Here is a 21,966-nt window from a genome sequence, read left to right on the forward strand (position 1 = left end):
TGTTAATAACTAAAAGATGAATGTGCTATTTATTATCTGCTTTCAAATCCAGTCATACTAATGATTACTGACTTCATTTTTTCCCCACTTATAAAGGGAAATTCACGTGGAAGGGCACAACTCAGTGCTCAGTATTCTACTTTTGATTCTACATTGCAGTTTTGTAATTGGTGAAAGATCCTGGCACATTGCTGAAAGCTTTTCTGTTGTACTTTGGAGCAGGTCTGACAAGCAACTTTAGGAGTCCTTCATAGGACCCTTGCTCTAGTTAGAGTTAAGATCATTGTTGCAGGACTTGCTTCTGGAGTTCTCATTGAAGTAAATGGAGGAGACCTTGATAGAAAGTACCTGGCCCCATTCTGTTACTCTGGGTATTTGTTATTTGGTTTGGTTTGTTTGATTGATTGTTTGTTTTGTCCTGATTCTGTTGTAAACAGGAGCAGATTTAAAATTCATTCTGAATTTTGCAAAAAAGGGACTTTGGAATAAAGGGCTGGTGGAAATGATTTTGAAGACTCATCTGGCTTTATGTGAACTTGAAGGAGGAAAATTATTCTTGACAAGTCCAGCATTGAAAAAAGATCCCTGTTGTCTGCTAATGCATCCTTCCCCTTCATTCTGAGTTATTCATACCGCCTCTCCTTAGGTACTTAGTGTCTGAATTGGGAACCCAGTGAAAGACAAGGTGAAGGTCCCCACACTGCCAAGGGAGGGAGCAAGCCAGCCCCTTCACCATGGTCCTCAGGAGAGAAATTTGACTTTGAAATTACAAGTGTGAGTTGAAAGTGAGACTGAGGTGTGTGTTCCAGCACTGGGCTGGAGCCGCAAGTCCTGGCTGTCATCCCAGCTTTTTGTGAGAAGTGACCCAAGAGGTTATCCACTCCATTCATCTGCTCCAAAATCCCTAAATGACTTCCGTTACCCTCTGCAGGAGCACCACTATCTGTGTAAGGAACCTGTGGGCAATATCACTTTAAGCACCAGATTCATGTCTCTGTAGCCTCAATGACCTAAAAGGTGTTGTGCAAATGTGAGTAGATACATGTGGCTTCTCTGCCCCAGTGAAAGTCACTATGTGAAATTTTGGCTCACATGCCTGTGTGTCTAGAAAACAACTCAATAAAAACCTTGAGTTGGTAGTGTGTACCATAGCACACTCAGAAATATTTTGGAGTAGGGTGGTTGACAATAGCACAGTGTTGCCTAAATGCTGGTGCTGTGGAAACTGGCTGCTGCTGCTGGGACCCCGTGGCTTCTTTGCAGGCATCGCTGTGGGTAGCTGAACCACAGCCAGTGAACCAGCTGGTATCGCTCGCTTTGCCTGCAGTTTACTTTATCCCATAAAGTGTTGTGAATGCTTTTTCCCCCTCCCTCTCTCTCTCCTTGCTTTTTAACAGATGGTATTGAAGGATTGTTACCTTTTCCCTCCACACCTCCCAGTCTTTTTTAGACTCTCCCTGCCTCTCATTTCACAGATGATGCCCCTGACAGCTGACCACTGACTTCTGTGCCAGGAAGCATTTTTCCTGTCCAGAAACTGATCTGTTACAAAGGTGCCTAATAACCCCCTCCTCCTGCCACAGGCACAAAGCCTTCACACCACCCCAAGTGACTGCTCCATCCTCTGCCAGAGGCTTCAGGGATGGGGCACATGAGTCTGGGAGCAGAAATCCCTGTCTCCCCGCTCAGCTGCTGTGATGCTGCCTTTGCCAAGCAGCATGGCGCTCTGGACTGACGGACCAAAGGCAAAGCCAGCTGAAGCAGGGTTGTGTTGTCCTCTTCGGAGCCCAGCTGCTCTCACCTGGCGTCTTACATCTAATCACATTGACAGGAGCTATTGTTTATTTTCCTCCCTTCTTGTCTTTCTTGTTTTATGGTAAATTAGAGCAGGCAGGCAAGCCATCCATCAGCCTGTAAATGCTGTGGAGCATTTTGGCTTTGTGCTAAATAATTGTGCATTTTATTGCTATTTACACGTTAATTTTCTTAGGCAATAAAATGCAAACTGCAGTCCCTAATACTTCTTATAGTTTGTGTCTGTATTATGGCAGCCACGTAGGTTTCAGCAGCAGCACACAGCCTGCTGCTGTAAATTCACTCTATTGTAGTAGGTCCAATATTTATTTGTAAATAATGTCAGGGACTTTACACAGCAATGCCAATTTCTGATTTATTTATTTTTGGAGAAAAAGAAATGTTTAGGGTTTTATTATTATTATTAATGTCTTAGTAACACAAAGTTGCAGTGGTTAATCTTTTCCAGAGTAGTGGAGATAAAGGCTGTTAAAAACTTGCTTGGTGGTAAAGTTAGAAAAAGCAGCATGTCATCTCTTAACTCTAGGGGTTGTATAGGTGAAGATTCTCATACATGGGACAGTAACTCAAATCAGCTGCTCTGTTGGTGTCAGAAAGGCAGGTGGGGATGGCAAACCTCTGCAGAAGGAGCTGTTGTAGACACTGCAAAATGAGCAGTGGAAATGACAGGGCTTAATGTCCCAGGGAAGCTGGGGACAGAGCTTGACAAAGGCTCTCCAGTGGATCCTCAAACGACTATCATTAATGATGGAGGAGTAACTGCTGTGACTGCAGGTTGTGCACTGCTGGCAGCACTGATGGGATGCGGCACTCCCTGTATGATGAACGTAAATGAAACTCAGCTTGAGTCATCACAAACACATGCACAGGGATGTGAGTTGGACCGAAGACACCTTAAAATAGAGTTTTATACTTTGAATCCTCTATTACCTTCTTGGTGTTAAGATAGCTAGCCATGCATTTGCAACTAAATTGCCCTTATCAGTAGCCGATGAATGGCTTATGCTTCTTTTTCAGTCCAACTGTGGCATATTATGCCAGAAAATTTGCAGAGGGATGCATCAGACTTGGCAAAGAATGATGGGAACAGCAGCCAACTCCATCTTAAACTAGTTTTTACCCCTGCCAGGGACAGCTGCCTAACAAGTGCTCAGAGGACCCAGGCTGAAACACAGCCCTGAAAAAGCTGCAGGTCAGAGGTGTAAAGGGAGCTGCACAGGGCAAAGTAAAACTGCTGCTGCTGCTCCAGCTTCCCATTCCTAATGATTTACCTTTGAAATGCTGAGCAGCACTGGGATAAGGGAAGGAGCAGAGTCAGCAGTGGAGTCAGGAGCTGGGGTTGGATGTTGCATTTCTACCCTTGAGCTCTGTAAGGGTGAGAATAAAATAGATGCCTGCAGACTCGCTCACCCCTTCCCCATCTGTGAAGCAGAGGTGGCAGCAGCATGCCCTGTGCATGGTGATATTTTGGAGTGATCATGGAGAAAAAGGCTTGTGGTGAAGAGTTGTCATGGGGGTTGAATAAGTGACTTGTGTGCTACCCCCTCCTCCAAGGGTTTTGCCCCAGGCCATTCCTTCCATAGCAAACCAGCCTTAGTGCATCAGAAATGAAAACAGAGATAAATCTTGGTGACTGAATAATTTAAAAGGTCTTTTTCAACCAAAATAATTCTAGGATTCCATATGTCCTTTTTTTTTTTTTTTTTGGACACCTTTCCAATGTGTTCTGAAACTAGTAGCAAAGCCCTGTGTCAGTTAGGGTGTGTGTGATATCTGTGTACGAGTGTGGGAAGAGATGCTGTCAGACCAAAGCTGGATTTTGCTAAAAACAAGGGTAAATTGAAGAGTGCTCAGTGTGAGGAAGAGCAGTCCTGAAAGATTCTGCTCTGACTGCTTGGGGGGTGTTGAGTAGCTAAAATTATGGAAGCCAGTCAGGGGTGGATGATCAGTATCTCTGGAAATTCAGCTTCCAAACAGTTCAAGTAGAGTACCCCAAATGAAATCAGTGAGTGTTTTGGCTGCTGCTGCCTGGATTTTGTCACTTCAAATCTGGCCTTGATTGGGATTTTTAAATTATTTTTTTTTTTGTCAAAGGCTATTAGAGTTTGGGGTTTCCCCTTGCTCATCAGGAAGGAGGTCTACTTTCATTTCTTATTTAGCATGGTGTTTCTACAGTCATTTAATGTCAAAGATGTCTGGCCAAGTTGAAGTAATATACACCACTTACATCAAGCCAACGGCCTTACACATCAGAGTTGGGAGAACATGTACGTGCCCTGTGCTCTCACGCAACTGTATTGTCTGTGCTTGGAGCAGGTATCACCCACAGGAACCAGATCTGTGTGCCGAGGAACGTTGCTGATGGACATCTGGGCAGCAAAAGGACTTTATTCCTCCCAGTAGTACTGGATAGGGTGGCAAAAACCTCTTCATTCCCTCTCTCTGTTCTGATGATGCTGTGGAGTCCGGTCACTAAATGTGCAGCTTGCCTCCATGGTTTTTGTAAAGCCATTTTCAAAAGCAAATTCTGGTTTTGTCCTGCATGAAAATCATGTTTCACCCCACGGATACTTTGCAGCCACAGCCCTGCTTTGCAAAGGATGAGTTGGGAGGGGGCACGGGTAAAAACCTAGGACCTCTGTACAAGGGGTAACAGTTTTAAACTAAAAGAGGGTAGACTTAGACTAGATACAAAGAAGAAATTTTTTATGACACTGGTGAAACACTGTCAGAGGCAGCACAGAGAGGTGATAGATGTCCGATCCCTGGAAACGTTCAAGGTCATATTGGACAGGGCTTTGAGCAGCCTGATCTAGTTGAAGATGTGCCTGCTCATGGTAGCCGGGGTTGGAGGAAGAGAGAAGCCTCACTGTAGAAGAGGCTTCTTACCATGGTAGGAGGTTGATTTATTTTGGACAACCAGAAATTTGGACAGTGTTTAGATCCTTAAGTGCCCTCACCCTCCTTTGCACACAGTGGTGTGACCCATATAAGAGTTAATTCCAGTTGTAAGCCCTGTCAGCTGGGCAGTAAACCTGCTCCTAGACCCTCCCACCTAATCCAGGCAAATCCTCTTTCCTTATACCTTTTCTTCTTTTTTCCACTACCTTGGAGTAAAAAGGTGAGGATGAAGAAAAGCTATAGAAGCACAGTTTAACCATTTTGGTATGTGCATTAGAGTCTCACCAGGCACAGCTTCCACTGTCCTTGTGGGCTGTGTGCTTATTGTTGTGTGCAGTCTGCTCAGCCTCCCCACTTGGCTACCTGGTCCTGCAGCATCAGGATTCTTTCCTGTTGTTCCCAGCGTAGTGTCGTGTTCTGTAAGTAAGGGATGGGATCACATGCTGAAGCTGTTGTCACGACCCTGGTCAGCAGGGGTTGGGGGTGGTGGGGGGGTGTCGGGCTAAGGTTCAAATCATTCCCTTGGAGTAAATAAAGGTGAAACGATGCCAAACGGCTGATGAACTGGGTTTATTAGATTGGACTGGAGCAGAAGGAAAAGGAAAGCAGTGGGAAAAATATATGTCAAAGAGAAGGGATGTCAGTATTTCCCTGGCTTGGGATTGTGGAATTGCCCTAGGAGCAGTTCCAAGTTTCTTGGCGGCAGGCGCACACAGCGAGAGGAGCAGCGGCGGGGGAGCGGCACCGTGCCACCTGGTCTTCTCCAGGCTGCAGGCAGCGCCAAGCAGGGCTGTGCCATGTGGCTTTTCTCCGGGACACAGACAGTGGTGGGAACAGAGCGGCATGGGGCCAGGCGGAGCGGCTTGCTCCGGTCCCTGCTCTCTCGCTCTTCCCTGGCAGCCTCCTCTGTCCCTTCGCCCCCAACATGGGAGGCGCGGGGGAGGGCAGCGCCCCCGGAGCCGTGCAGAGTGCCATGTGCACACCCGCCCTTCAGTGGCGCTGTTTGAGACAACTGGAACGCTCGTGGACACACAGCTGGTTCCAAGGATGCCTGTACCTGAAAGCAAGGGGACATTCTTCCAGCAATTGTTTTAGTTTGGAGAAATGGAGGCTGAGGGGAGACCTCGCCTCTCTCTGCAGCTACCTGACAGGAGATTGTAGTGAGGTGGAGGGCAGTTGCTTCTCCCAATTAATAAATGATAGGATAGGAGGAAACAGCCTAAAGTTGCACCAGGGGAGGTTTAAATAGGATATTAGGAAAAAGTTTTTCACTGGAAGGGTTGTCAAATACTGGAACAGCTGCTCAGGGAAGTGGTTGAGTCGCCGTCCCTGGAGGTATTTGAAAGGCACATAGATGTGCTGAGGGACATGGTGTAGTGGTAGACTCAGCCCTGTTAGGTTTACAGTTGGACTCTATGATCTTGAAAGGTCATTTGCAACCTAAATGGTTCTATGATTCTTGCTCCTCTCTGCATTGTTGTGCAGGGCAGGGTGCAGCTTCAGCAGGAGGTGGGTGTTCACAGACACTACAGAATGATGCTCTGAGGTGTTCCAGGGCTGAATGGTTTACTAAATAGTATTTCATATAAAAGCTAGACTGATACAGTTTCTTTCTTTAAGACTATTAAGTCAAATACAAGTTTGGGGAAGGGCTTTTTTTGCTATTGTCTGAAGCAAGGATGGCCTTGTACTGATAAAAAATTCTTTTGAGACAGAGGAGAATTTTCTCTACGGACTGTTTTCAAAAGGGGTTAGACAAACTTCTGTCAGAGGAGTTATGTGTAACTAGTTGGTGCCACCTTCACACAGGAGGAAACCTCTTGGCACCTCACCCAGGCGAGTCTCCTGTGAGTCTTACGAACCAATGTCCAGAACTAAAGCCAATCCATCTCAGTCCTGGGTGTCAGCCAGGAGCCACATCTAGCAGAGTGGCTGCAAAGGGTAAGCAGCCCCCTCCTCACCTGCCTCTCTGGCTGATACGTCCATGAACAGAAATGTCTGCGTATATTTGTAAAACTTGGACAAGATAATTTTGCCTCTGTGTGCCATGTGCTGTCACTGAGCCCTGTCACTATCTGTCTCCCACACTTTCCTCACTCTTTCTCATACAAATTAGCAATGCCCCAAGTCTACCATGCATGTAAATCAGAGCAGGGTCAATGAAATTCAGAAGTAAGAAATACAGAAGGTTGTAAAATGAGAATGATTTCCCTCAGTTGCAGTTTTGGAAATGTCTGTGCAGTAACCGTACTGGTCACTGAAAACCTCATCTTTTAGACAAACATCTAGAACCTACCTCTCCATCTGTTGTGGCGAAGGACACTCTGGAATCCAGTATATTTTGCTAAAGATGGGAACACCCCAGCAACAACTACCACATCCTGGATTAACACCTTATAGCCGAGTGTGACATCTCTTCTGTGACTGGGGTTCTTGTCTCCTTTTAGAGCAACTTAAAAACAACTACGCCCTACGGCTGATGCTATGTCTTCTCCATAAGAAGTTCTCCTCTGGGAATGTTTAGGCTCTTTGTCATGACTTTCCTTTGGATGCAGTCAGTATTTTTCAGCATTTGCCTCTTTTTCTTTTTTTTTGTTTTTTTTTAGCAAGAGAAGCATATTAAAAGAGATTGAACACTTAATCTTACCCTGTTTAAAACCAATCCAGGCAGAACAGTGTATTTTCAAGTTTCTTGGTGTACAGTTCCCAGCAAATCCTTGAGAGGTTTTAATTAAAGGTGAGATGACTTCTTTTTCCTTTGCTTAATAAAGGCAAAATACAAACAAAATCCCACAGCTCCCACTTGCTAAGCAAACTTTTGGACATAAATTGATTCATTTAAAAGCAAGCTCAAAGCCCCAGGACTCCACTGCCTGTGGTCATTGAAGACTGTTAGCTTTTAACACTGTGCCCATTAAAACTTGCTGGGAGCTTTATTGCTAGAGGAAGCAGTTTCATAAGCCCCATTTTAAAAGTTACTATGCAGCTTCTCATGAAAGTTAGAACAGGATCCCACGTTCATTGCAATAGTAATACGTACAAAAGCTTGCAACAGAAAGAAAAGGCTGCGCTGGACCACTGAAAATGGAGGTATCTTTTAGATGTGGAAGGGATAAAGTGGAAAAGATGCCATAGTTTTGTGCATGTCTGAATACTGGAGAAACACAGACAATTATCAGCATCCATGTTATGCAATATTAGCATTTTTCATGCACTTCAGGATGCCCAGTTGAGTGGCTGTATGTGCAGCTCTCTGATGCATGCAAATCCATTCCACATGCAGCTCTTGACATATTTTCATATTCAGGACTAGAGGAAGCTTTTTCTGTGCCACTCTGATGTGTGCTAATCTTTGTTTCTATTTTGCCACAGAGACAAAATTTCTTCTTTGCTTAGATCTTGTGGTTGTCCTGCATCCAAAGTACCACATAGTAGATAGAAAAGCTTCCACCAATGGAACTCTGAGGGGTCATATACATGCTATCTGATCCAGACAGCTACATTCATCTATCAGATATTAGAGACAACTTATGATCTGGTAGTCTGAATCATTAGTTTCTTTCTTGACAGTCAACACTGTTGTAGATGTAGGGCTAAAGCTGGAATGCACAGAGGTTGAATTATTCTTAGGCTGGGTGAAAGAGCAGAGTGCATTTGGATCCAAATAGTTCAAGTACTTCTATTAGAGACATAAAAAATGATCAATCAAGTAAAGTAGCTGCCTAATGGCTTTGTAATTATGGCTTGTAACACAGTATATTAATTATCAAAGGTGTAACATATCTGTAATATAGTTGTAATGGATTATTTTTTGACTCCTTGTAAACTTACTGTGGCTACTGTGTGCACACTAAATGAAAACTTTCTGAAGTGTGTGTGCTAGAAGGAAAACTTAAGTATTATTTTGTACTTGCCATAGCTTGCACTGACTACCAGGTTCACACTATTCCAAAATGCTAGAATACCTCTGAATTTAATTGTGGACAGTTTGACACCTTCATAGCACAAGAAAGACTAAGCATAAATCCCAGGTTAGTGAAGGAGAAAATCCCCATGGTGTAATTAAACCTTCTCCAGAGTGAATTCAGCCTGTCTGAATAAATGTTTAATGTGGAGTTGTATCAGTTGGTGTCATCGATTGTAGGAGAAATGCTCTAGGTTTAACAAGGAGCCCATCAGTATTAATACCAGTTAACAACCTCACAGTGCCAACAACTGCTTGGTGTTGCTTCAGGGCAGGAATCCCAGCAAGGAGTCGGATGTGCTCACATGGGCAAGGAAGCATTTCCTAGATTTTAGGGGTTATTGACAATGCCATCAATAGTATCATTATCATCTAATGTTCCTCTTCCTTTGTAATTATAATGCCATGAGTGTCCCTGTGGTGTGTTAATCATTCTTAATCCCAGAAATCAGAGTTCTTGGAAGTCTGTTCCACAGTTGTATTTGTAGTCACTTATATTTCCCTACAGTTTTAACCAGGAAATAGATTGGTGATTATTTTTGAGCTGGTTTCTCAGGGACAGTCTAGCAAAACACCTACTGTCAATGTGATCAAGTTCCACCTTTAGTTTAGAGTGTCCCATAATCTGAAATAATCCTATATCCCTGCTTGTAATCCTATAAAACTGAAACTAATGCATTTACAGGAATTTGCGTCTGTAATACTTGCCTCTGTTTCTACTGCTGCTGTTGTCATTGTTAATTTGTCTTTTTGTATTTGGATTACCTGAAAATCTCTGAAATTCTCCTGGGAGTCATTAAGAGTAGAATCATTAAGGTTGGAAAAGACCTCTAAAATCCAAACCATCAAGCCAGCACCACCATGCCCACTAAACCAAGTCCCTATAACTATAAAAAGTCACATATAGTCAGACCCCAATATGAAGAAGCCGCCCAAGAATAAGGAGATTTTTTTTTCCACACTTCTCCTAGCAGAAATGTAAGTATCTACAGAAGGATGACTTTTTCACAAAGATAAAAAAAAAGAAAGCAAGCCATAAAAATAAACTGTACTTGAAAAACTCCTTGCCAGCTTCAGCTCTAAGGTTGTCCTATCACGAACCATTAAAAAAACTATGCAAGGTGCAAACACACAGAGGTATCCTGGAAATTCCTTTGATAGCTCTTTTTTCCCAACCAAAGGGCAGCAGAGTTTTGATCCTGGCCTGCAAACCACCTAATGGCAGGAGAAGGATGTGAAAGTACAAGGGAATTCTGTCCACTATAGACTCTCTGCCATGACAGGTGGTTAATAGGAATCAAACCACAAGTTTGATGTGTCCCATTGTCTCCATGTATGTTTTTAAAGAAGTTCCTGAAGTAGAATCATTCATAGAGGTAAAGTGAAAGAATTCTAGTGAGTGAGTGATTTTTAGTTTAGGGTTTTCGTTGTAGGGTTATTGTTTTCTTCGGCCCAGCTTTGGGCTCTTGGCATGACAGCTTACATAAAGACAGACAAAAAGTTCCATCCCAACTCATCAAAAGGTATTGGCCCATTACATAAAAGCTCTCACAGTTCAGCAGGTTATACCTATGTGTCTGTCCAGCGTTGTAAACTACAGAATGGGGAAGGAAAAGAATATTCTTTTTAAGAACTTGTAGCCATCCACTTGCACATTAAACCACCAGTGTGTCTGTGGGGACAGGGATTTGGAATAGATGAAAGAAAATGAAGTACCACTAGAGAAGCAAAGTGCCTTTTCTTGATTAATAGACTGTGTGCAAAGAGGTAGGGCTCCTCCAAAATCACTTGCAGGTATGGCAACTCCCAGCGCCTAAGGGTATGAGCAAGCTCATGACCTTTCCTGAGCCAAAGCCTCCAGGCCTTTTCTCAGGCATCATGAAGGAATTTTCATTTCCAGACCACTATGCAACATGCCTGGTAAAGTCTGCCAGACCTGTTTGCACATAGGAAGGGAGATCTCCTATCTGCCTGGCCAGCCCAAGCCTGCCAGCAAACTTGCTCACTTATAAGACACAAGTAGGTAACAATTTTTTTCAGATCACTGGCACCTAAAATGCCATGCAGTTACGCTCCATAAACCACCTCCAGTTTTTCTTCTATTCGCTGTGATAGATGAAACACTGTCAAAGAGCTGGCTCCAAATTCAAGAGGCATGGAGCTGCCTTCAAATTTGTCTAAAGCTTCTTTTTCTCATGGCTTAAGTGTTCCTGAATGGCTTTGTTTTCTAGGCAGTTGTTGCCTGGTGTTTTTATTCTAGACAGTTGCTTGAGGAGAACATTTTAATAAATCCAAGAGCAATATGCCAACCAGCTTGAGTGACTTCAGTGCTGTGACCCAATTTTGACAGTGGCAGTCAAACAGATTTATGACTTGCAGCACAGTAAAGGTTGGGTCAGAAAAGCTGCAGATCATTTTCTTCATGAATAAATGGCAGGTTAGAATTTGGGATGGTTTTCTATGATTGTGGTCACATGGAAAAACAGCACCCATGTCATCCCTGCAAGGATGTAACAGTAGTCAGGAGCCACTTAGCGCTGTGAAACCAAATGCAGTCTGATTTCAATTAAGTTATGCACAGAAAGGTAAATGTCATGTGGTTCTTTTCCAAAATTGCATCCTGCAGTGGGTTTTGGTGTTTGAGAAGCACAGGGCTCACACATACCTGCCAGTGCTGTGTGGCCAGTGGCACGTGGGAAATCACACCATGAACAGGTTGAAGTTGCAGAAGCTATGCTGGGACACAGGCTTTAACCCATCCCCACCTCGTGTCTTTAGCCCTTCCCTTCAATGTTTGGGAACACTCATCTCCTGGAGTTAGAAAAGATAGGTCAGAGGTCTTGCATGGCCTCCCAGCATTGGCTGGTTAAAGGAGATTCATGTTTCTGCCCTGTGTTTAACTCTCATGGGCTGCCAGGCTGCCTTTTCATTGCACAATCTATCTCACATAACGAAGGCGTCATGCTCAGAGGTCTCTGGCAAGGTGTCAGACCAATGAAGTGTTTATTTTCAAATGTCAGCCAGCTTTGGGCAGTGGGAGGCAGCCAGCGATGAGCCAGGGCAGGGCAGACAAGCCTGTGGTTTGGAGTGAAACAGTCCCCTCTGTTGCTCCTTTCCAGGCATAAGCACAGACCTAGGGTGGAAATTTATGTGTATTTTTCCAGTGACTTTTTGCTGCCCCAGGATAACGTCTTCTAAGACTGCTCTGGGCCTTTGTGAGTGCGGTAAGGCAAGATTGAACCTTCCATCCTCTCCCAGGCCAGGGCTTCAAGACCTAGAGTTACTCAAGTCATTACTCATGAGGAATGTGGATGGGAGGAAGGTCCCAAAACAGCTGAAAAGATGCTTGAGGAAATACTGTTTGTTTTGAGAAAAGGCTTTAGAACAACGTGGCTTAGCTGGAGCACTAAGTCATCATTGAAGGTTTTGCTGTGTGGTGCTCCGAACTGTGCTTCTGAAAATTGGTACCTGCAGTTCTGCCACTGAGACCTCTCTAGCGCAGCACAGTCTCTTGAAGTCAAATTGCAGCAGATCTTTACTCCTTGAAGCTGTAAAATACTCTGGGTTGTAGAAGGGTTGTGTGATGGCCACCACCAGTCATGAGAAAGCTGCAAAGCATCTCATTGTTCTTCCCCAGCTTCCATCGAGGCGGGTGGGTATGTGGGGTTTGAGTCTAAAGAACTTTGGGACCTTTGATAGTGAATGGAAAGCTGGAAATATCTCTTTATAGGGATGCTGTACCCTGTTGCCTTTGTGCTCTTCTGCCCAACATGCTGTGTCTGGAATGTGCTGGCAACTTCAAACTAGAGAACTGTGTTTCACACAGAGGTTTTAATGTGAATTAAGGACAAGAAGGCAATAGATGTGTCCTGAACCATCAACACAAGCTGACAAAGATCTCCTCAAAATGGTACTAAGTACCTCTTTGCCACCCATATAGGCATCAAAAGGGGGTAAAACTCTGCTGTAGTATAGTGGCACATTTACAGCTTGGGGGGTGAGAAATTCAGTGATGTTTTTCTCAATATTTTTTCATTATTATTTTCTACATGCATCTTTAGAAATAAAAAATCAAGAAATTCAGCATTCTGTTAATATTGTGTGGCTGACCATGCAGACCTCATTCACTCACCTGGGTGAGCCCCAGGCCTGTGGCTGAGGCTGCCCTGGACCAGCCCTGGGAGGGACCCAGACAGTGCCCCTTCTGAGTCCTTACATCAAGTTTCCACCTGCCTGTGTGCCCCTGTGCTCCTTTGGGCTGCTACAGATAGGTGTTTGATGGGCTCATGGCTCCTGGGATGGGTCTAGGGGCAGCTGGGGCAGGGTATTATTTGGACTCTCCCTCCTGCTGTTGTCTCTGAGTGCTCCTTTGAGGGTGTGTAGATGAGATATGATCACATAACCTAGCTATGCAGTTACTTTGCATTTTTAGGTGGATTTGCCAAAAAATACTTCCTGAAGGTGTTAAGAAATCCTTTATGTTAGTCCTTCTTTGTTAATTGCCAAATTGGCAAGGGACCAGGGACATTCTTCAGACTGAGTTTACAATACAAAATAAAAGAAAAAGATCTACTCTGGGGAAAAAAAAAAAAGGAAAGGAGGAAAAGAAAAGCTCTTTCTGTTCCTTCTTTCTAAAATGCAAAAAGACAATGAAGACAAACAATCACAATGGATTAGTCCTGGTATATTTTGTAAAATGTAGACAAAAGATTTAGCTCTCTAATCCTCCTTTATGGCCATTTAGTCACACTGGACCCACTCCTACAATCAAGACTGGAGGCTGGAGGAATCTGTCCTTTCTTCTGAACCTGTCTCTCTCTGCTCTTTCCTAGGACACAGCATTTCATATTTTCCATGCACTGTATATCAATGGACAGTGGCAGCATAAATAAGTAATCCTGGGGTGTACACGGGTGTCTTACATGGGACAAGGGTATAGGTAGGAAGGAGGATGAGGTGGGAGAGTAGCAGAAGAAATCCAGATCACAAATAGGACCTTAAGCACCCAATCACTTAAGGTAGCTTAACCTGCTGCTTGCATGAGCTAAGCTGGGATAGCTGCCCACAGGCACAGCCGCAGCAGGCTGTAGTTTAAATCTGTTTAACTCTCAGGGGGCTGTAGCTGGGCATGTAATTTAAATCTCTGTACCTGAAGTCCTGTTCCGAGTCTGAGGCCAAAATAGCCTGTTCACAGATGTACTAATACCAAGGTCACACCATGGTATGTAGATAAGAACTGTAGCTGGTAATGGCTTAAATTAACTATCACAAATAGTATCAAGAGGTAAAACATTCCCAACAGCTGGGGTTGGCAGCCCTGCGTGTTTTCTCACACCAACCACTTCCCGGCACCTTGGCAAATCCTATGGAAACCCATTTGTAAAGATACGAATATATGTGAGCAGAGGGAGACATAGGGATAGTTTGAGTTGTGGTGCAGGGTGCTGGGAAGGCTGAAAGTACTGATCCCTGGGTTGAATCTCATGTGCATTTTAGAAACAGATAAAAGTGGTCCCAGTCCAAGTCACAGTGAACTCGATGAAAACATTTTCCATTCATTTCACTTCTCCTTTCCCTCAGGCCCTAAATCACATTTATAGTCCCCAGAGCCTTTCTCTGAGGTTATATATATATATATTTCTTTTATTCCACATCCCCTCCACCCCCCATCATGAACATTCATAGGAAACTAACTGCCAGTAACAGGCTTTAAAATAGAGTATCCGGTGTTTATTTCCACCCTGGAAAAGGGCCTTAGGAGTTCTGGTTTCTCACTTTCCTATCATGTGCTATAAAAGATGAGATGATTAGGACTTTGGAAACACTGTAGTACACTGCATAAACACTGCTTTGGGGAGGGTTTATTTCAAATTCTAAATATAAGTTTAACCTTAGCTCAGTTACAATAAATAAATAAATAAATCTGGTGAAATGGGTGTTTGTATTGGAGGCCAGAACTGTTTCTTTTATGAACAATACTCCATTTTATAGGCTTTTCCAAGAAAGACTGAATAATCTCCTTCCCTCCTCCACTTAAAAAAAAGAATAGAGGAGCAGGAGGTGTGTTTGCAAATACTGCATTGCCCCAGTATTAACAGCAGTCGAGATTCAACCCACCAGCACCACAACTCTTAAATTATCCGATCCATAAATGGAGAATCAATCTGCTTCTGGGATTTGGCATATTTGGAGGGCTTTGGGGCTGTGTTTTTGCTTATGCTAACAACTACACCCACACTATTAAAGCTCTGATGTGTTTGGGGCTGCTCTCTGGCACAGGCCAGCTGTCCTGAATGGGTGCTGTGCCTGGGGCTGTGCTCTTGAGCTCCTTTTCTAACTCTCCAAGGCACAGCCGGCAGCATCCCCTCTAACCATTTCGACTGCATTTCTCACATTGTACCCGGGAATAGTTTGGAAGATTTCTGATTGGTCCAAAAACTTCCCTCTAAAAAGTTAAGAGTGTGCACAGTATTGTACCCTAGTGCTGTTTGATTTACCGCTGTAGCAAGCCCCATCAGCTGGGATTAATAAAGCCTTTTGTTACTCAGCCTGACCCACTTGTCAGCCCTTGAGCTCCTGTAAATGCATTTGTAGGGGACAGACTTAAAATAAATCTTGAGGCGTTTGGCAAACAGCAGCTAATTGAAGGGCACAGGCTACACATCACGTGCTGCAGATGAGAAAGCTGAAGCAGAGCAAATGCTTAAGACCAGGGTCTGAGGCTCCTGCCTTCAAATTTGGCTTTAGACAGCTTGAGAAATATTTACATACCACCTCTTAAAACCAAGCCTGTGCCGTCTCCAAAACACCATGTCAAACCCCTTTGAAAAGGACTTTGGCCTCACAGGTCTCCAGGAGAAAAGCCAACAGCCAAATGGGGGTACTGTACCTAAAACTGTGGTCATCAGATGCACTTCTCTCATGTCAGGATTTGAGTGATGAAATGAGAGGGATCCTTTGTTGGTGTGGCGCACAGAATAGATTTAAAATAATGGTTTATTTCAACAGAAACAGTTTCAGTTTTGCTCTTACTTGGCCCAAAGCGTGCAGCTGTGCACTGAATGAGACTTCTCCTGCTGAGCTTTCACTTGTTCATAAATTTGCACACATTCTGACACAGTTGCTTCTCTAGTTTTGTTTTCTGTTTTCTTTTTCTTTTTTTTTTAATTAAAAAAAACAACCACCAAACACCCAACTTGTTAACAAAAGAGTGTTATTTAAGCAATGGCACTTTGGGGACTTTTTGCAAGCATCCAAGGTTTTAAAAGCACAACGTGTTTTTCCTCCTACAAAACAATCACATAGTGGGAGAAAGGGATCTTTTTTTTTTTTTTGGCTTTTAAAAACTTGGCTCAGATCACTGCTGCCAGGCAGGGAACACCAGGAGGGGACTGGAGAGGAGCTCCAGGTCCATCTGTATCTCCTGACTCACTGAGGTAAAGCGGCTCTCTGCCTTTTTACCTGACTTGGGGGTCTCATGGGAACTCTGAGAGCCCAGGCTGCCCTCACCTAGCCTTCCTTTGCAGGAAAAATAGCAATAATCCACGCAAAACAAAAGCCATTTATTCTTGTATTTCCCCTCTCTGTCCCAGGATGTATGAGCTGTTCTTGCTTGGCTTTCTCTGAATCACGAGTCCAGCCCTGATCCTTAAGAAGCTAAGTCATTTGTGGGGAGGAAGAGAAAGGAAACGATTCCTCTTCCTCCCTGTCCTACTCCTCCCTTCTTTGCCGAGTGCTTTTTGTTCAGCTGCTTTGAGTTATGAATACTTTGCTGTGTATCTTGTGGCTATCAAGGGCAGCCTAAGGGAAGGAGGTGAGTCATTGCATTCAAATGGCTACAGACTACAATTCAAATAAGGCCAGAGCACCGCGGCTCGTTCAGTACAGAGGGACTCAATGTCCATCCACAGGTCGATGCTCTGCCCTTTCAGAAATTTCACCCTGAAACTTCTCAGCATGCAGACAGCGCAGCAGAAATTGCAGCTGGTGGTGCTGAGTTGAGAGCTCTGAGCCGATGAGAGGTTTTGGGATGGGCAGAGAAAAGCAGAGAAATTAGGTTGAGAGGAATGCAAAGAAACTTTTCTGACAGTAATTTTTCCTTCTTTTTGTGTGTCTGTGTCTCCAGGCTGCAAACTGTTCGTCATGGCTTAAATGGACATCAAAGCACATCTCTCTGCTGGACTGTACATCCCCAGATGATCTGATCCCTCATGGACTAACTTCCAAGAAAAAAAACCCAACAACACACCCTCTTCTTTCTGCAGTTTGTTTGCTTTAATTTATGGCTTGCTCCCACAGAGAAAACCTAAATTTTTATGCTGATATTGGTCCCCTCTAAATATTCTGGTACATGGAAGGACAAGGGGCCATCTTCGTTGAACTCTCATTGGAAGAGGTTAGCAGCAGGTCACGGAGAGGTGGAAGAGATTTGGAAACACTGAGGAGGTGAAAGAAATACCCAGCTTTGCCTTTTTTAAGCCCATTTTTGGGAAACAAGGTTTCTCCCCTTATGGATGGAGGTCATGCAAATGGTATGTTCAGCCTAAGCTCAAGGTGGTAACTGCTGGTTGCCTGCAACACCCTTTCCTTTTTGCCTTACATTGGACCCTACGTTGTACTTGGTCAGCAGCGACAGTAGAGCCCGAGCAGGAAAGATGGTTGTGGTAAGGAGGAGGAACGTGAAAGTATTCACCTTTGCCTTTTTGCTCATCACAGTAACATCTTTTCTACTGAACTACACACACCAGGTGACCACATCCACCTGGGATCTGAGAAATTTCATCGGGCAGTTAACAGAGCAAGTCCAAAAACTCTTGAAGTACCCCCGAAGACCGTGCAGCTGTCACACGTGCATTTCTGAGTTGGGACATTCCCTCTGGTTTGATCAGAGGTTTAATTCAACTATGCAACCTTTCTTGACCTCACAAAATGCCTTCATCCCAGAAGACAGCTACAGGTGGTGGCTGGTAAGTGAGAGGTGTGGATACAGCCTGTTATTTGCATGACAGTTGTGGTGTCTGGCATTGGACAATGCTGAGCAGATAGTGAGAGATGAGTTTCTCCAAAAGCATTTGCTGTCTCAGCTGGCAAGATGGGCAGAGATGGATGAAAGCTGATGTTCTTGACGGTGCTTAGCTTGCAGGTGCTCAGAGCACACACTTACTTGCTCCAAGCTAGAAAAGACGCATGCAGAGTTAGGCAGGGAATCCAGAATTTGCAAATGTCAGTATTGCTTTTTCCTTCCCTCTCTTTTAAAGACTAGACTCAGTAAGCTGGGTTGTTTCACTTGAGATGGTAAAAAGGGCTTTTGCTGTTCATCGAAGTAGCAAAGCAAACTTGTTGTGAAGTGTGTAATTCCACAGAGGCTCTTCCTACTCTAAGACATGTAAATAATTAGAAGATTTAAATGGAAAATAATGAACTCCATGTGTATGAGAACAGTCTCCATTGTGGCCAGTGATGTAAAACAGGTCTGTAAAGTGAGCAAGTGTCCATGGGTCACTGGGAAGGAGTGGCCCCTGTCTATCCTTGAGCAGGGTTGTCCATCAAGCTCGATCCAAGCATTATGAAAGCTAGTGGATGCCTTGTTAAGAAAGCCAAGAATGGAAGAAGGTATATCCTAACATTTTGCCTGATGAAAGCCTCTTTTATGTCCTTCTGAAATAAGACATTGATTAAATTAATCACTCATATCCTGCACTGGTGAGCTCCTAAAGCACAGGTTCTGGTTGTGGCAACCCCAGCTTCAGTTTCATTATGACTTGCTGTCCCCTTCTTCAGGAAACACATTTTCTGTGTGCCTTTCTTTGAACACACAACAGCCTGCAACTTGGTGTTTTGTGGCAAGCACAGCCCTTGATTCTAAATTTGGGGCTTTCAGCCCTTCCCTGGTGCCCTGGGCAGGCCCTTCCAGCAGACACCCACTTTCAGAGTGGGAGCATTTAGGTTTTGGAGAATGCTGTCAGGGGCTAGGGGAATGAATTACCTAAATTATCACTTCTCACTCTGCTGTGTTGCATTTGCTGCTGAAAAAGAGATGCCACTGAAACTCACTGTTTCATAAACAATATCCTCATTTTATGATGAAATCCTCCTTTTGCTACATCTCTCATATTCCATGTGTTGCAGCCTTTCACTTGTTCATTGGCCATGAAACATATTTCCATTGCATGTGTCTGTTTTTGCATCCCTCAGATGCTTTTCCTCCTAGTCTCCAAATTTCCTATCTGCTTTGCTGCAGCCATGAGAAGGGAAAATGGTAAACTTAGGTCTAGGGTGGTCAACATAAGTGTTGGTGATGGTTGTGAAGTGGTCCCTGATTGCCTTTGAGCAGAGAAACCTGGAGCACTCAGCATCTCAAAAGGGTGGCAAGGGGAGCACTGCACCTGACAGTGCTCCTGCATCCCCCAGGCTGAGGAAGAGTCCTGTGAGACATGGCTGGGTGGGCAGAAGGTGTCTGTTGAGGAGGGGCTCTGCCTCCAAAGGTGTGCACCTTGCCCCCAGGCAGAGCCAGTCTATATTCTGCACTACTGTACATACTTGTACAGAAACTGAAGAACTAAAAAATAGCTCACTTTGGTCAACCTGAAACAGATATTTTTATTTTTTTTGCAGGGAGAGGATTGTTTCTTTTTCATCTAAATTAAAAACTTCAGGACAGCTATAGTCTTCTTTTTCTCCCCCCATCCCCGCCCATCCCAAATAAAATCTGTCCAGTAATTCTCAGGGCTGTCTAACCTTATTTTTAGTGTTTCCATTCTTTGTTGGTTTTTTTTTTTTTTATATAATTCAGGTCAAGTTCAAAGGGAATACACCACTTCAGAACACAGAATCAAAGCTGTTTTTTCTTAGATGGTAAAAATAAATCTAAGATTCATCTACTTTTTTCCATCGTACTTTTTTATCAGCCAGAAATTATCTTCAGCTAGAAGGTGTGAGGTACTTTGGTGTCCTAAAACTGCATTGTGTGCTGGAAATCAGTTGCTTACTGAAAATATGTGGTAGATAGAGAAGGTGTCCTGACTCCTCTGATGTGTCCTCAGCTCCTCGTTGCAGCCTGTTTTCTATATATGTATTGCTTTGAGGAAGCCTTGAGACAGTCAGTGGCATTTCTACAGTAAGTAATTCCCAGGTGCATCCTGACTCTGCTTCCTCTTCACTGCTTGTTTTTAGACTTGTCATCAAAGTGATTCTGAGATTTCAGCCAGTCTTAAAGAAAACATTGCTCATGGCCATTCTTTACTCTTGCTTTGCGACTCAATAATTTGTGACATTTTACTCCATTTGTACTTAAAAGATGAGATGTGAGGAGACCTAAGATTGCTTAAACTTTGTTTCAGGGGAGAAATGACTGCATTTGCTCTCATCAGCTGTCTTCAGACAGTATGGTGGTTTTGTTATGCTGCAACTGAGACCAGGGTGACTGCACTGAAGCTATTTATTATAAGACTCTGACTTTGCCATCACGGGGAGACCCATGTGATGTGCTTGGACTAAACAAAGCAGAGCCCATGCCAGAGAGCTGTCTGTGTGTCTACCAGGCTCAGACTGACATCCCTTAACCTATTAACCCTCTCGCTTTATTTGTGAATAAGGATTATTGATCCAAATAGTCCTGTAGCATTAGCATGCCTCCTCTTCTAGGAGAATGAGGACTGGTTTCAGAGCCTAATGACCCATATTTGAGAAGAAGTGGCATTTGGGGACAGAGAATGAGGTGGTTTAACTTGCTTACATCTCTTCACTTGGCTACCAGGATGCTTCATGTTGTGTTTGGAAAATGTATGGTTTAAGCTTTACCAGCTTGGTAGGATGTGGCCTTTTAGAAGGAAGTACTCCTGGCTGCTGTGAATGAAACTGCATTGTCTGTACTGGACTTGGCGGTATGACCTGCGTGGGTGGGAGGGAGCAGGGAAAAGAAGGTCAGTGCCACTGCCCCTCCCTGCAGCAGCTCATCATGCTTCATGGGACAGTACGGCTTCTGGAGAAGACACCTGAGAATGTACTTGCCTGTTTCTGTGTTCATGAAAACAGGGGGATCTTGTCAGGGCTGTTACTTGCTTTCCATGTCCTTCCTTCCTTCCATCCTTCTTTCCTTCCTTCGTTCTTTCTTCCTTCCTTCTGTCTGTTGGCACCTTACGTAAGGTGATGCATTCCTTTCTGTTTATATTTTCTTTCCCATCTCCCTAAACTGGTTCATCTGCAAGTTTTTCATTTTTCTTACATGACACAAATGCTGTGGACATTTCCACTACATTTTATAACCTGTATATAAGGAAACAGGGCAAGAATTGTCTGCTGTAACACAGCACAGCATTTATTTATGGTTTTCTCAGTTTATTCTCAGGTTTTCTTGGCATTGTTTTTGGTGGTCAGAAAGCATTAAAAATATGTGATCAGAACCTGCTGTTCTAAATCCAAAATAACCCCATTGAGACTGATGGATTAAAGCTGTGATAAGCAAAATCAGGCTTAGAGTTCCCTGGCAATCTTATCTGTAGCACTTTGTTCATAAACTACCATGCCATAACAATTTTTATCTTGAGTCTTATGATATTTGAGGGTTTTGCTTTCTTCTTTTTGGAAGGATGATCAGGTCTTGGGACCACATGATAGCATATCTAAAAGAAAATGTTAGCTTTTAGTCATTATGTTTGTAGGAAAAAATGTAATATCCGGCTTCAAGATTTGCTAACCAGATGGCAAACAAAAGGGCATCCCCAACACATGTGCTGGGGAAGTCATGGAAGCTGCACTTGTTTTTAAGAAAGCAGCAGAGCTACTTGGCACCTGAGTCATGTGTTCTGAATGCTCTGTAGGAAATTTGTCCAAACACTTTGATCACCAAAAGTCGTCTTTAAAAGTGGCATGCTGTCTGTGAGTCTTTGAAAGCAATCCAAAGAGCTCAGCATGTTAAAGCATGAGAGCTAACAGCTGCAGAAGGTGGTACTAAATCCAGTCTTGGGCCCAAGTTTTAACCCCAGTGCCTGCTATATGGCCGGTCCTACCTGGTATTGTGCTGTTTGGGTGCAAGTATGACATTTAAACCAGTCTTATACATACTGGGAGAACCTGACTCTGGGCTACCTCTTACCCCCACTAGCAACCTCCATGTATGTCCATCTGGACTGCAACTCCAGGGTGTTCTATCATGACAAATGAATCTGAAGAGAGTCCAAGCTCATGGGTCCCTCTCAGCACAGCAATGTGCTCTGCTGAGCTGCAGCCAGAAATGAGGGTGCACAAAGTTGGCAGAGGCAGGGTCTTTGTTCCTTAGAGTAGTGTGG

At 43.9% G+C, this 21,966-nt stretch overlaps 1 protein-coding gene across 5 annotated transcripts in view; it reads left to right on the top strand.

The window, feature by feature from the left end:
* ST3GAL1 (ST3 beta-galactoside alpha-2,3-sialyltransferase 1) overlaps positions 1-21,966 on the top strand; it is a 74,013-nt gene that overhangs the window by 32,056 nt on the left and 19,991 nt on the right. For 3 of the 5 annotated variants that reach the window (XM_054167155.1, XM_054167154.1, XM_054167152.1), the window contains one exon: positions 16,806-17,646. In XM_054167155.1, coding sequence (XP_054023130.1) covers positions 17,335-17,646 — 312 coding nt within the window. In that variant the 5' untranslated portion in view covers positions 16,806-17,334. Of the gene's footprint in view, positions 1-16,034; positions 16,117-16,342; positions 16,494-16,805; positions 17,647-21,966 lie in introns of those variants that run through there. The other 2 variants (XM_054167156.1, XM_054167153.1) reach the window with 2 other exon arrangements.

Source organism: Dryobates pubescens, chromosome 14, assembly GCF_014839835.1.
Source record: "Dryobates pubescens isolate bDryPub1 chromosome 14, bDryPub1.pri, whole genome shotgun sequence".
Taxonomy (NCBI): Eukaryota; Metazoa; Chordata; class Aves; order Piciformes; family Picidae; genus Dryobates; species Dryobates pubescens.